This window comes from Lygodium microphyllum, chromosome 13 (assembly GCF_053477565.2).
Source record: "Lygodium microphyllum isolate KBCC chromosome 13, Lygodium_microphyllum_v1.1.10, whole genome shotgun sequence".
Lineage (NCBI taxonomy): Eukaryota > Viridiplantae > Streptophyta > Polypodiopsida > Schizaeales > Lygodiaceae > Lygodium > Lygodium microphyllum.
The window spans coordinates 67,872,786-67,886,328 of NC_141147.1; the positions used below are offsets into that span (position 1 = coordinate 67,872,786).

At 39.5% G+C, this 13,543-nt stretch overlaps 1 protein-coding gene and 1 long non-coding RNA gene across 5 annotated transcripts in view; one reads left to right on the forward strand and one right to left on the reverse strand.

Moving 5' to 3' along the window:
* LOC148026731 (uncharacterized) overlaps positions 1-5,266 on the forward strand; it is a 136,299-nt gene extending 131,033 nt beyond the window's left edge. Inside the window, exon 3 of the long non-coding RNA XR_015692884.1 lies at positions 5,146-5,266. This is a non-coding gene — a long non-coding RNA (uncharacterized LOC148026731). The remainder of the gene's footprint in view (positions 1-5,145) is intronic.
* The window catches only part of LOC148026730 (uncharacterized), a 136,850-nt gene extending 131,339 nt beyond the window's left edge, over positions 1-5,511 (reverse strand). Inside the window, exons 1-5 of one of the 4 annotated variants that reach the window (XM_087691223.1) lie at positions 5,396-5,511; positions 5,224-5,322; positions 5,039-5,134; positions 4,832-4,948; positions 2,968-3,051 (exon numbers count right to left, since the gene is read on the reverse strand). In XM_087691223.1, the coding sequence (XP_087547349.1) occupies positions 2,968-3,051; positions 4,832-4,948; positions 5,039-5,134; positions 5,224-5,265 (339 nt within the window). In that variant the 5' untranslated portion in view covers positions 5,266-5,322; positions 5,396-5,511. Of the gene's footprint in view, positions 1-2,967; positions 3,052-4,831; positions 4,949-5,038; positions 5,135-5,223; positions 5,357-5,395 lie in introns of those variants that run through there. The other 3 variants (XM_087691224.1, XM_087691228.1, XM_087691229.1) reach the window with 3 other exon arrangements.
* Between the last annotated feature and the right edge of the window lie 8,032 nt (positions 5,512-13,543).

The window sequence follows — 13,543 nt, forward strand, 5'->3', positions numbered from 1 at the left end:
ATGCAAAATGTTTCGGCCCTTAATAAAACCATATTGAAGAGGATGCACAATGGCAGGAAGATGCTTATGGAGCCGATTCGCCATTACTTTGTTCTCTCTCTCTCTCTCTCTCTCTCTCTCTCTTTGAGACACTTGAGGGCATCTCAGATACAGTCGATAGCACCATTGGGATGAAACAAGGCTGGTCACTTTCACCAACACTACTTGGGCTGTACATAGATCAAATTTCAAAATATGTGGATAGATTTGGTGGGGCCGGAGCCAACAGCCTAGCTGGAGTACTGATACCAGTACTACTACAATATTGTACTTATATCCAACTCACCTAAGGGACTAAATAGACACTTGGATGCATTATCAGCTCTTTGCTGAGATAGAGACCTTAAGGTGAACCTTGGAACAACTAAAGTTATGGTATTTAACACTTCAGATGCTTGGGTGACGAAAACTGAGCACTAGTTTACTTTCAATGGAGAGCTAGTGGAGATGGTCAGGTAGTATGTTTATTTGGGGGTCACATTGAAGGGACCGTAGTTCTCTTGGAAAGAGACATCAGGGGCTTGTTTGGCAAAAGCATATGCACCTTAGGTGCATTGGAGAGGCAATGTGCTCACATACATTTTCATGAACCGCACACCAAACTATGGCTTTTTAACACTCTCGTTACACCCACACTCCTATATGGGGCAGCTATTTGGGGCCAAGTCTCTTCCACACGATAAGATAGCCTTTGGGAGACTAGGATGGACCAAAGAAGGAATACTATGACGGATGGGAGCATATGGAAAGACCACTGGTCATCATGATCTCGCGTATGATATGAGCGAAGAGCTCGACCCCACATGAGATTATCAAAGCTGAGTTGGAAGCATCCCCCATGGTGGTTGAGGCCTTGGTCCACCAAGCAGTAACTTTCATACATAGCCTATGGGAGCTCCCCCAAGATAGATACCCATGGCTAGCCCTAGCCTCTACTAGACAACTAGCAAAGTAGATGGTGACAAACATTGTTGTGATGCTCAAATGAGTACATGGATGAGTTTACATGGGTTGCAGATTGACAAACTACCCCCTTTGACTATAGCTTGGATTGCCCTATACTTGACCCAAGCCGATTAGTACTGAACCATGTGATCAAAGCAAACATACTGAGGTTAGATACGGAGAAGACTTGGATTCACCCCCTTTCCCCCATGGCACAAGGATCTCTCGCTAGCAGACTCTTATCTGAGGATGGTTTCATCACCCGACCTAGTTACATAGATACACAACTACCTCATGGATTGCATACAGTTATTGATCCGCACCTCATCCCACCACCTGAGGATTGAGACAAGCACATGGGAGGGCATATTGACAGAGAAACACATATGCCCACTATGCAACAGAGAGCCAAAGATAGAGAAACACTACATTTGCCAATGCACGGTATATTATGATATATGAGGCAAATACCACTATCTGTTTCGAGAGGGTTTTAGACCCTTGAGATGAATCATGCAGTTTGAGGATTAGAGATGCTTGGGTTTCTTCCTCTTGGAGCTCCAAAGACACGGAGCAACTATTCTACGGAGTAGAAGGCCCCCATAGCTTGGCTCACATAGACAGAGAGCAATCACTAACTTTTTCACTGCTACATGACCGAGTATGGCACATACCACTGCTATTGCCACACAACCTATAGGAGTACATCATCATTCGACCTCATCTTGTGTAGGTGTCCCTTTGGATAGAGCAATGGCACTTAGCTAGTCTAGACATCCACGTCCACCCGGACGAAGGCCTAGATATCTACACCACAAACAAATTAGAGCCATCATTGAGTGCCATAGGAGACAGATGCCAAGTGGCCTCAGCCATGCACAGACACGTCTCCTTAGAGGACAGACATCTCATTGATGGAGAGTTTCCTTTTTCTACTTCTACTTTTAGATCATCAGCATGTTTTCTTTCTATAGGACACTATTTCACTTTTCAGTCTTATAGGCCTGTTTTTCATCTTTTCGTGTTCTAGATGAGAAACACAGCATCATTGTATGTATTGCTTTGGTCTCATAGGCCATATTGGCCTTTTAGAGACGTTAATATACTCTCTCTCTAGGTGTACTTCATCAATGGTTCTCATCTTCTGTAGGCATCCCTTTGGATAGATCAATGGCACTCAACCGGGTCTAAGTGCCCACGTCCACCTAGACAAAGGCCTAGATATCCACACCACATGCAAATTAGAGCCATCATTGAGTGCGACAGGAGAGAGATGACTGGATACCTCAACCATGCAGAGATACATCTCCTTAGGACAAACATCTCATTGATGGAGAGTTTCCTTTCTCTACTTTTACTTTTAGATCATCGACATGTTTTTTTTTTAATAGGACACTATTTCACTTTCAGTATTATAGTCATGTTTTTCATCTTTTCTCATTCCAAATGAGAAACACGCCATCATTGTATGTATTGCTCTAGCCTCATAGGCCACATTGGCCTTTTAGAGACATTAATATACTCTTTTTCTTTCATTCTCTCTCTCACATATCGATGTTAGAAAACTAGAGAAACTTGGAAAAACTTAAAAGAAAAATTGCTCAACAAAGCTTCAATTCACCACAAAGTTAAAATGCTCCTCAATCAAGACCTCCAGCTATTCTTTAAGAGAGCTAACTTGAACTCTTCATCCTCAGATATGGGTTGTTCACATAACTAGAGACAAATAGTTACTATAACCCTTAGCCTTAGCCTTTGATTAATTGATCCCAACTATGGATTGTACCTTATAGGCACAAACTAGGAGCACCTCATAGGCCTCTACACTTACTAGAGTCTCTATACATGTATGTTTGTTCTCTCTAAGCCTTGGATTTGACACTTACATAACAAAAGTTCTATCTGTATCTTTATGATCTAAAACAATGGCAAAGTCTATTAAATTTATTTGACACTCTTAAAAATACCAACAAAAAAGTAAACCTCTTCTAAGGCTACTTTATATCTACGAGCCTCCAACTCTCGATTCAGCTCAACTTGCTTTGCGAGCTCCATATTTCTTGCTTCCTACACAAAAAAGACCTTTTAGATGAAGCTTTTCCTTCTTAAAAATATGAGTCGAATTTACATTTATCCAAACTCACAAACTATAATATCACCACAAAATGTAAAGGGTTACAAAAAATTTAATAAAAAAGATTCTGAAAGTGAATTACCAAAATGGAAAGGAAACAAAACTTATTGGACAAAAAAGAGCAACTAAACCATCAAGATGTAGCTATGCTACACTATGCAACATGGTATTTGTTGTGTCTGGTATAGCGTGGGAGAAATGGGAATATGCAAAAGATTGATTGAATATATGTTGAGTCTATGAAGATGTGTGCATCTCACGAACCCACATTATAGAACCCAATGTATTGGTTATGATTATGCTTTCATTGATGACATCCTAACAAAAGAGCAAATGCTTGCTAAGGCTCAAGGGCCACTATAGAGGCATCACTCACGAAGAGTCAATGTAACAATAGTTCTTCTATTTTAAAAAAACTCATAATTCCCCCACTTTGCTTTGGTAGAGACTTTTTTCTCTTATTTACTTCTTTTATTTTCTTGTGTGTGTTATGGGGGAGGGGGGGCTTGGGTGGTGTAAGCGCAAGGGGGATGCAAGGTTCTTTTTGGGTTGGGTGTTCGTTGTGCCATTTCAATCAAATACAAATGAGTATTTTCCTTGAATCTACGTGTAAGTTTTTCATTGTCAATCTAAACGATATTTCCATAATTTCTTTTTGCTATTTACAAGGCTTGTATTGTATTCATATTTCAATAGTTTTTTGCTGAATGTTTATTGTTTTCTTAAGAGGGAAAGAGAAACCCTTGCCATATAATCATCCAGTTTCCTTCTATATTTTGGTACTAAATATAATTGATATTCATCAAAGACTTTGATCATCTTTGCAAAATGTAACAAAACCTAGCCCTGCTTACATAACAGCAAATCTAGAAAAGCATTTTCAAGATTTTGATCAAGATACTCTAAAACCGCAAGTTTATTGCCTCTTTTGTAATAAATGTTTATGTACATGACGCATATTGGTAGCAAGTTTTGCATGCCAACAGTTGCTTACTAGGGGCACATCATCTCAGCAAGCCTCATCAGTAACACATGAAATAATCCACAGCTTCCCAAACTTCAAAAACCAGACAATAGGAAGGTACCAGGCAAGTTGCAGATTTTGCGCATGCAAGCACCCATTTAGCTGATATCAAGGAAAGAAGTGCCCATGGCCTTTTGTATTGGATGTTGAAGTCAAAAGTACACAATTGTGATCATGGCACACAAAGCAAGGATGTCAAACAAGACAAGCTAGATACATACTTCAACCTAACAGCTAGATACAAAGCAAAGAATGTCAAACAAGACAAGTTAGTTAGATACACACTTCTGACCTATTGCAGGTTCGAAGCTATATCTGCGAAAAAGGGATGATTTTTTGAACACTGAAGAGCCCAACACAGTATGTATGAAAAGTATGTATGCAGCCCTGAGCATACAATGGTGGGTTGCTGTGTGGAAATTAGGTTTGGTCACTGTAAAGGACAAAACGAGCAAAATGAGAAAGGGTTCAACCAACCATGTGTAAATTTTGACCCACTCCACTCGTTTTATACTAGTCTATGCCAGAACTTCTTTCCATGACCAGCATATCACTTTAGGTAGCGGTTTTACTGCTAAGACTCTATTTTGAGCGTCCACTACATACATCTAGCAGATTGTTGTCTCTCTCTCTCTCTCTCTCCCTTACTTTACTTTACACTTCATAAAAGAATAGCATCCACACTTTACCTTATCCTGCATCACAAGGATAGCTGCTTCATGGCCCTGACCCATGGAGCGCAATGCCTGTTCGACCTTCTCTTCTAGCTCTGCAATTTGGCTATCCTGTTGTTCTTTGCAAAGCTTCTGCTGGGAACAAGGTTTTCTTCGTAAACCATGTGCTTAAAATATGCTTATATTGTGAGTATTGGAATCTTCGGTAATCTTGAACTGTACCTTGAACAACTCCATCAGCTTCAGTTTTCTCCTCTCCTTTTTTTCTCTTAGCATATGGGCTTGCTGAGCTTCAAATTCCATCTCTCTAACTCGCACCTATAGTGCAGAGACACCATTTGCCCGATACATCAGGAAAGGACGAGATGATCAAGGAAGACATACAATAGGCTTAAGTGAGGGCTTGCCTCTTGAAGGCTGTGATGGACTTTCCTGTGTGGCATCATCATGATGTCCGATCGGGCGAGAGACACGCAGCCAGAGGAAGAGCGCGTATGTCCGCGAGCCTGGACAGGAGCAGGCAAGAACTTCAGTTTTCTGTTAATTTGCAGCCCACTGAGAACTCAAAGCGTCACTTACAAGTTACGTGATGGCACCTTCTACACTGCCCGTGTTTGATTTTAGGAAATTTGCCAAAATTCACCCCCTTAACGTGCTTTCTGGCGGAATTGATACCTGGAATCATTGGGATTTTGTTACGACTCTATCCATCATGGTTCAATTATTGTGAAGTCTATCTATTCTTTCCATATATTATTCTGAGGTTTGATCCGAACCAATCATAAGGCTCCCACACCAATGTGACACAAAGAAGAGAAGTTTGGTATTCAAAAAATAAAGATGACTTTTTCTTGAAGGGTGAGTGGGGAAGTGCACGAATTTGAAGCTCATTTTGGGCTTCATACACCAGTTTGGGTATCAAATAACACTCGTATTTTTAGTGTAAGTTGCAATAGTGAAACTTTAGTTTACCTAAGAAGTTGCAAAATGAAACCTTGCAATGACGACCAAGGTAGCAGGGGTATGTATGTATACAATGTGTGTGTGTGTGTGTGTGTAATGTACATACATGCATATGTAATAATATGTGTATATGTGTATATTAGACATGATAATCAACAATCACGAATTGTTATATGAGGATATTTTAGATTTTATCAAATTAATATTAAAACTTTATCAAAACATCAAAAATAACATTAACTTTTTTTAAAGTCATTTAGATTCCAGACAAATTGCGGCTCTAGCCACACTGCTCTCTCTCTCTCTCTCTCTCTCTCTCTCTCTCTCTCTCTCTCTCTCTCATGCATCATGCATCAATGGTTTGAATTCCTCTGAGCATCCATTTCACAGGTGATGTAAATATTCATTCAAGGCCTTCTCCCTTCTCTCAGACTCTCCCTTTCTTCCTTCCGATGTTAATCCTAAATAAATTGGTTTGGCACCCAAATCCCCATACCATAAACCAACTTACTATCATGTCAATCTTCTTCTTCCAAAAGCACACATGATAGTATCATTTCAGTTTTTTGTCAAGGCAAAGTCAAGGGCCTTGAAAAAAGAGCATGTCCTTTATGTTTGATACAATTCCATCCTTGGAAAGCTTTTAAGCAAAGATTAGCTTCACATTCCATCTCTCCCCACATAAAGATTTTTATCTTTGGAGGGCTAACCATTGTTATCAAGCAGACTTCTTCACTACTACTTTTCAACGGAGGGTGGAAAAACGTCCATGTTTTCAGCAGTTGGGTATTTTGGGTGCACATCACCTAGAGCCCACCACCATAGTTGTTGATTTGGGAAGGAAGAGAAGTATGTCCTCACCAACTTTAAATGCATTTCTACAGCATCATATGTATTGGGAATAATGTAGTGCAACAATAATATGCATATCCTAATATATGTATTGGGACTTTCTAAATGTATTAATGTATAAAGATACATTGTTATATTGGACTATAGTCTTGGGAACATGCCAGAATTGTAATGGACACAATAGGCAATACTAGTTAGTTGGTGGCAAGTCACAATTGGCACAAAAGCTCGCCCACCCAATAGAGACATTTTGCCAAGTCGGCTTTACCTATCAATGCTACAATTCATGCCCAACTTCCAAGATTCCTTCCTCCATTGCTTGCCCTAAATTTAGATAAGGACATGTCCTATGCATCATGATGCACGACTACGTGTCTTTAGACTATTAAATAATCATGATGTCACACCATGTGATGGAAAGGAGTTCTTGAATTTGGGTATAAGTTTATTTTTTCTCTATTTGGTCTTGAAAATAAGGAGCTTTATAAGGTGGTGAACTAGCAAAGGTGGTGCCACTTTTGGGTCTAGATGAGATAATCCTAATGGTAGATCTATTATAGAACACCCCCTATGTTCATCTAAACATTATTGTCGTAAAGGAGCTAAAATTTATTCACATTTTGCAGCCCATTGATTAGAACTAAATAGGCATAGTCTCTTTCCTAAGAAATCTTTAGGCATGTTTGCATAAGCAATAGATGAAACTTGGTTAATCCCTTGTAAGGTAATATTTGTTTCAAGAATCTATCTCTCATAAAGTCATGCATAGAATGATCTTGTATACGGATTGGCATGTGTACATAATAAGCAATAGATGAGACTTGGTTAATCCCTTGTAAGGTAATAATTGTTCTAAGAAGTTTAAACTAAAAAAGCATATGCAAAAGTATACGTTTGGATTAGATTGGTGCCACCATGGTATAGCCAAGCTCAAAATAGCTATTTACCAAGTAAATTATGTTTTTTGTAAAAACCTATGTAAATTCTAGTTGCTTGACAAGTTTTGACATATTGTAGTTAGTTTCCATAAAAGCTACTTTAACTTTATAGTTCATAGTTTGGTAGTTAGATACAATTGTTTGACCATACCAAAGTAGAACCTTACATCCAAATCGATGAATAGGATCTTTTGGCTCATTGATAAGCTCATTTGAACATGCATATATTGATATTGTCTCATAAAGTTATGTATTCAACAATTATGCATACACAAATTGTCTCATAAATCTATGCATACAATGATCTCATAAAGTTATGCATAAAATTGTTTTAGTTTAAGCATGTTTATTCATGTAGGCATTATGATCAATGTTAGCAGTGCTAGATCTATAGATTAAATTATTCCAAATTGGTTATGCATACACTGATTATGCATTATTTGAATATGTGTCTTGTAAAGTTATGCATCGAATGATCAATTATGTAAAAAAACAATAAACATGTCAATCCATCCACATATTGTAAATAATGGATCAATTTTCATGGGTAAGGTGGAGCTCAATGGATTCGCAAGAGCACTCTCATGGAGGAGTCTCAACAGTTCATGTCTCAAATGAGCCAAGATGCAATATGCAGTAATGACTTTATGTACTTTTCAAGCTAAAGTGTGGGTGTTCCAAGCCATAGTATGGCTGGCAATATTCCTGTAAATGTGTTTCCAAACTGCCCTCCTTTTATCAATCCTTGTCCCCCTCAATTCACACCGTTCCAATGACCAAGATAGTTAGGTATAGAGGGATCCACAACAATACACAATAATTTAATTCTTCGTCCAATTCCACATAGTCCTCAACATGGCCCCTCGACACCACCACAACAAGAACCGCAAGTAATAAGCTCATGTGATGCAATCAAGGACACATGTGACGAGATTGACATGGTTCTGACCCAAGTACCAATGGTGCCACATTCTAAAAATGCCAACAAGTAGTGTCCACGGTGAACTTCATCGGAGTCTGATGCACCAAAACCTCCTAAACCAAAGAAGGCATAGAAAGGAAAGAATCAAGATGACACACTTGAGACACAAGATCATTCAACAACCACAAAAAACCCATTTGCTTAGTGAAAGGATGCATGGACAGTATAGCTCATTCACATTTGAGGATCCATGAGTATGGAGTTCTCAAAGCCACCTAAGTAAGGAGTGGATATATGGTCCAAGGTAGCCACATAGCTAGCATTGCTATTTTTGGAGTTCAACAAAGATGGCGAGGCGCATGCAAAAAACATTGGGGATACATGTATGAGTCATATAGAAAGGATAAGGCTCACAATGCCATATTAGGCGATGATTGCAAGATCACTTGCCAATGGTATGATCTTTTGGATGAATATTTGTGGAATCGTGTCAATGTTGTTAGTGATGCACATGCCTTGTTTGTTGATGGGTTGTCTTCTCCAGAAGACAATAGTACATCAATCTCTAATGATCTAGGTGAACACACTCACAAAGACATTGGCTCCAATGAGCCTTTGAAGATCGAGCAAGATCAAATTACCAGCCAAGGAGCATGCAATAAGAAGGGTAGAAAGATAGAGAAGTCTCTCAATGACATGGCTAGCACTGCCCGATCAATGTTCGCCAAACAAAAAACAATTTTAGAGGAAAAGAAAGCATTTGAAGAGCACAAGCTCATTGTCATGGATACACTTGCCTCCTCTATATCTGGTATGTTAGATGTAATCAAAAGTCTTAAAAAGGAAGATGGTTTCAATAGTAGATGAACCTAGAATTTTTTTAAAAAATATGTTTTTAAGTCTACTTATACGTCTCTCTTCAATTGTTGCATAAAGTTTCTTCAAATCTTTTGACAAGTGAATGGATGATGAAAGTCTTTTGATAATGTGTGTTATCAGTGTTGTAGTTGCTATCATGGCAATGTTTTAGCTATTGTTAAGTGATTTGGATGATGGGGATGATAACAGTATGCAATTGCATACTTTGATGGAGTGCATGGCTTGAGGTTACATTGCACATCAAGCTAGGATAGGTCATAGAAGAAGATATGACCAATGGTCATGCTGGGCCTATCCTAGACTACACACTCTTATGAAGCAGGGGCTTCTAAGGAGTTATTCAAACTGAATGTTTAAAAGTAGGTTATGAGAATACTTGTCAAGAAGCGAGTTTGTGTGGCTTTGCATCGCTTGGCGAATAGCTCAAATTTGGAACTTATAGTTGATTTGTACAAAGTCTCAACTTCGTTTACACAGTTGGCTATTTGGACTTTTGTGATGCAGTGGCTGCATCTGGATTGCATGGTATGTACATAAAGTGGCCAACATCACGACAAATGCAAAAATATGCAGATGTATTTTAAGCCCTTCGAGGTATATTGTATGTTGTTAGTGCAGTAGATGGTAGTCATATATCCATCATTGCCCCAAGAGAGAACCATGAAGATTATTTTAATAGAAAGGGCTTCCACTCAATTATTCTACAAATCAGTGTGGTAGCCAATTGTGTTGTTTGGGACTATGACATTGGCTGGGTAGGTTCTATGCACAATTGGAATGTTTTTCAATGTTCAAATATAGGAAAACGATGCATAAACAAAACTCTGGGACAATACTATCTACTAGGTAATTGTGCTTATCTTGCACGCTTGTGGATACTTCCTCCTTTCAAGGGTAGTAAGGATGGACTATCTCTCGGAATGTTATTATTGGAATTACATACAATGAAGTACTCATATGCTAGTTGAAAGAGCATTCGACATCCTTAAAGCACGATTTTGTATATTATTGAAGAGATGTGACATGCTTTTACAAAATGTTCTGAAGATGGTGGTAGCATGCCTTATTTTACATAATATATGCATTGTGCATGGAGATAGTTTTGATGATGCATGGTACATGAAGCAATAGCGGAACTTAAGAGAGAAAGTAATGCACCTCATCAAGAAATGGACCAGCAAAATAGTTTGAGGAATGGATTAGTAGAGGTTGCTATGCTAACAAACACAGGCACCACACAAGCAATTCAAAGAGCTCAATAAGCAGAACCAACACCAGAGGCAAGCCATCCTGAGGGAGTATCACAAAGAGACAAAATTGCTCGAGCCATGTTTTGAGAGAGGGAGAATGCAAATGTGAGAACATTCTTTGGTGATTTTGACTTTGTGGAGGAGATCAATGACGAAGACAATAGCGAGGAAACTTCTAAGCATCTGCATTGCATGTAGAAAGGTGGAAAGAGGGGTGGTGTGCTAATACATTTTCCCTCTTTCCACCTTTCTGCAAAGAGTCGAGTAGAGCCATGCCTCAACAGCATGGTGAAGGGGTTCAACTCCCCTACTTTCATTTTCATCACTAATTTGTGTTAGTTTTATTAATAACTTTTTTTTTGGTTTTGTAACATCAATTTGTGATACTTAGAGCCAATGATTTTGTAAACCGTGAATTGTAATAACAATCATAAGTTTTTTCACCGTTGTGTTATCTAGCATCAATGATTGTGTTTAATCAAGTATTCAACTAATACTTATTATGTCAATAATGATCAATATCCATGCATCCCTTTCATTCACATGTGATCTGGAGATAATTCGGGAAGTGTCCAGTGCATAGGTGGTGGATGGTGTGTAAACAATTACGGACGAAAGATGGATAGACATGTATTGACTAAGAAAAGTGTTCACCGCCTAGTGTGTAAACGGGTGGTAGACAAGTACTGTCCAAGTCGACTTTTCCTGTGCCCACCAACTAGGTGCAGATTGGGCAGGGAATGGTGGTGTGTAACTAGCCTAACCTTTTAGAAATAACGTTTTTGGTCACATAGGCCAATTTGACTTTCTGTAGACATTAATATAACACACACACACACACACACACACACTCTCTCTCTCTCTCTCTCTCTCTCTCTCTCTCTCTCTCACTCTCTCTCTCTCTCTCACTCTCTCTCTCTCTCTCTCTCTCTCTCTCTCTCTCTCTCTCTCTCTCTCTCTCTCTCTCTCTCTCTCTCTCTCTCTCTCTCTCTCTCTCTCTCTCTCTCTCTCTCTCTCTCTCTCTCTCTCTCTCTCTCTCTCAGAGCACGAGTCGAGACTTAGGACCAAGGGTATGGATCCTGGATTCGACACCACTAAACGAGCAATCCAACCTCCATCTATCAACACCATATTGGAAGGAATCCAATGGTCCATCCAGCCTCCACTTTAGGTCGCATCAAATTAGTCGTCATCAACGACCTCCAAGTATATTGTCCTATGTCATGTAGCTATAGCCTATGACTCAATGTTTTATCCTTTACAATGACGGGCCATAGATCATGAGTGAGAGCATCACTAACTAGCGGCCACCTAGTAGTATCCTAGCAACTTACCCTCACCCTAGAGTGGTACCAGCTGGCCACCACCCAATGGCTACCAAAATAGTGGCAAGGTGTCCTAGCTAAAAGTGCCCAACTGGGAGCTTGGTTAAAAGTGGCACTAGTTAAATAGCTAATGTAAGTGGGGTAGTGTTGACTATTTGGGAGGCCAGTAGGCAAGTGGTGGCCCATGGATAGTGGGATAATGCTATGTTGCTAACACGATGTCCAATGTTACCTCTAGCTCACTACCACCTCTAGTTGATCATGGCTCAATGGTTGGCAATTCGTTGTCACCTCCAACTCCTTCCACCATCACCAACACTTACTTGAGCTTGGAGGCCATTCTACTCACAACCACAGTGGGTAGCTTGTTGAGAATGTAAGCTTTGGTGTTTGCCGGTGTGTATATGTGAAAGCACTCTTATGTTCTTAAGATTGTATGGTGCATGAATATGGATGAGAGATGTGGACGAAAAGTATGCCACATAGGCCACACATGAAAAGTGTGGGTTGTATGGTGTCACATGGAAAGTGTGAGGGATCATTGATGGAGCATTTCCTCCTTTATATATGTAACTAGTTCATGCAATGGAAAACAAGAAGAGAACATTTGAGTGTGCATATTGTGTGATTTTTCTATCTTTAGCCATGAAGTTCCTTGTCTATTATAATCCACCATAATTACATGTCAATCATTTTGTATACAGTGTGTTTTTGGCGCAACAACTCAAGCAAGTCCCCCCACCACACGATTCTTGACATAGCCAAATGATAAATCTCAATAATTAACATTTATTTTTTATTGTAAGTATTAAGGTGATTTCTTGAGTTGCTGTCAACTGAGAGCCTTGGTCCTTGCTACTAGCTAGTAATATACAAGGCAAATCAATGGCATTTAAGAATCATAATCATGATCGAGTAGGCCTCTTATTCAATTCTTTTTATGCTTGACAAGGTTATTATTGTATGGATATTAATGAAAAATAATAATTTCATTATGGTTAAAAATGGCACAACCCACATTGTTCCAAATGTTTTGTGTAGCACAAACAAATATTGCACCTATGGAAGATGTTATGTATGAGCAATTGTTTGGTCTTAATGATGCATTTTCAAATCCTAAAATCTATACCACTTTATTATTTGAGCTACAGGTTTGGGACGTGTTCAAGCACCAAGGAGCTCCCAAACCAAACCAAAGTGCCATTAATTGCTCACCCAAAGTGGTCATTAATCTCTCACGTGATTGGGGGTAGAGAGAGACATGGTCTCTTTCCACCACCTCCTCCTCTCTCTCTCACATTCACACTCTCACTCTCACTCTCACTCAGGCAGTAGGCAAGAGCAGGTAGTAGTGTGTAGAGGGCATCAACAGTGTGCAGAGGGCATGAGTAGCATGTAGAGGCAAGTCAGTCCTCTCTCTCTCTCTCTCTCTCTCTCTCTGTGAGGACATCTGTGTATGTCATTTGACTCTCTCTCTCTCTCTCTCTCTTATGTGGACCTGGGATGTCACTTGACGGGGTGCCTTGTCATTCAACTCTATCTCTCTCATGTAGTCTGACTGCATGCCGTCTCTCTCTCTCTCTCTCTCTCTCTCTCTC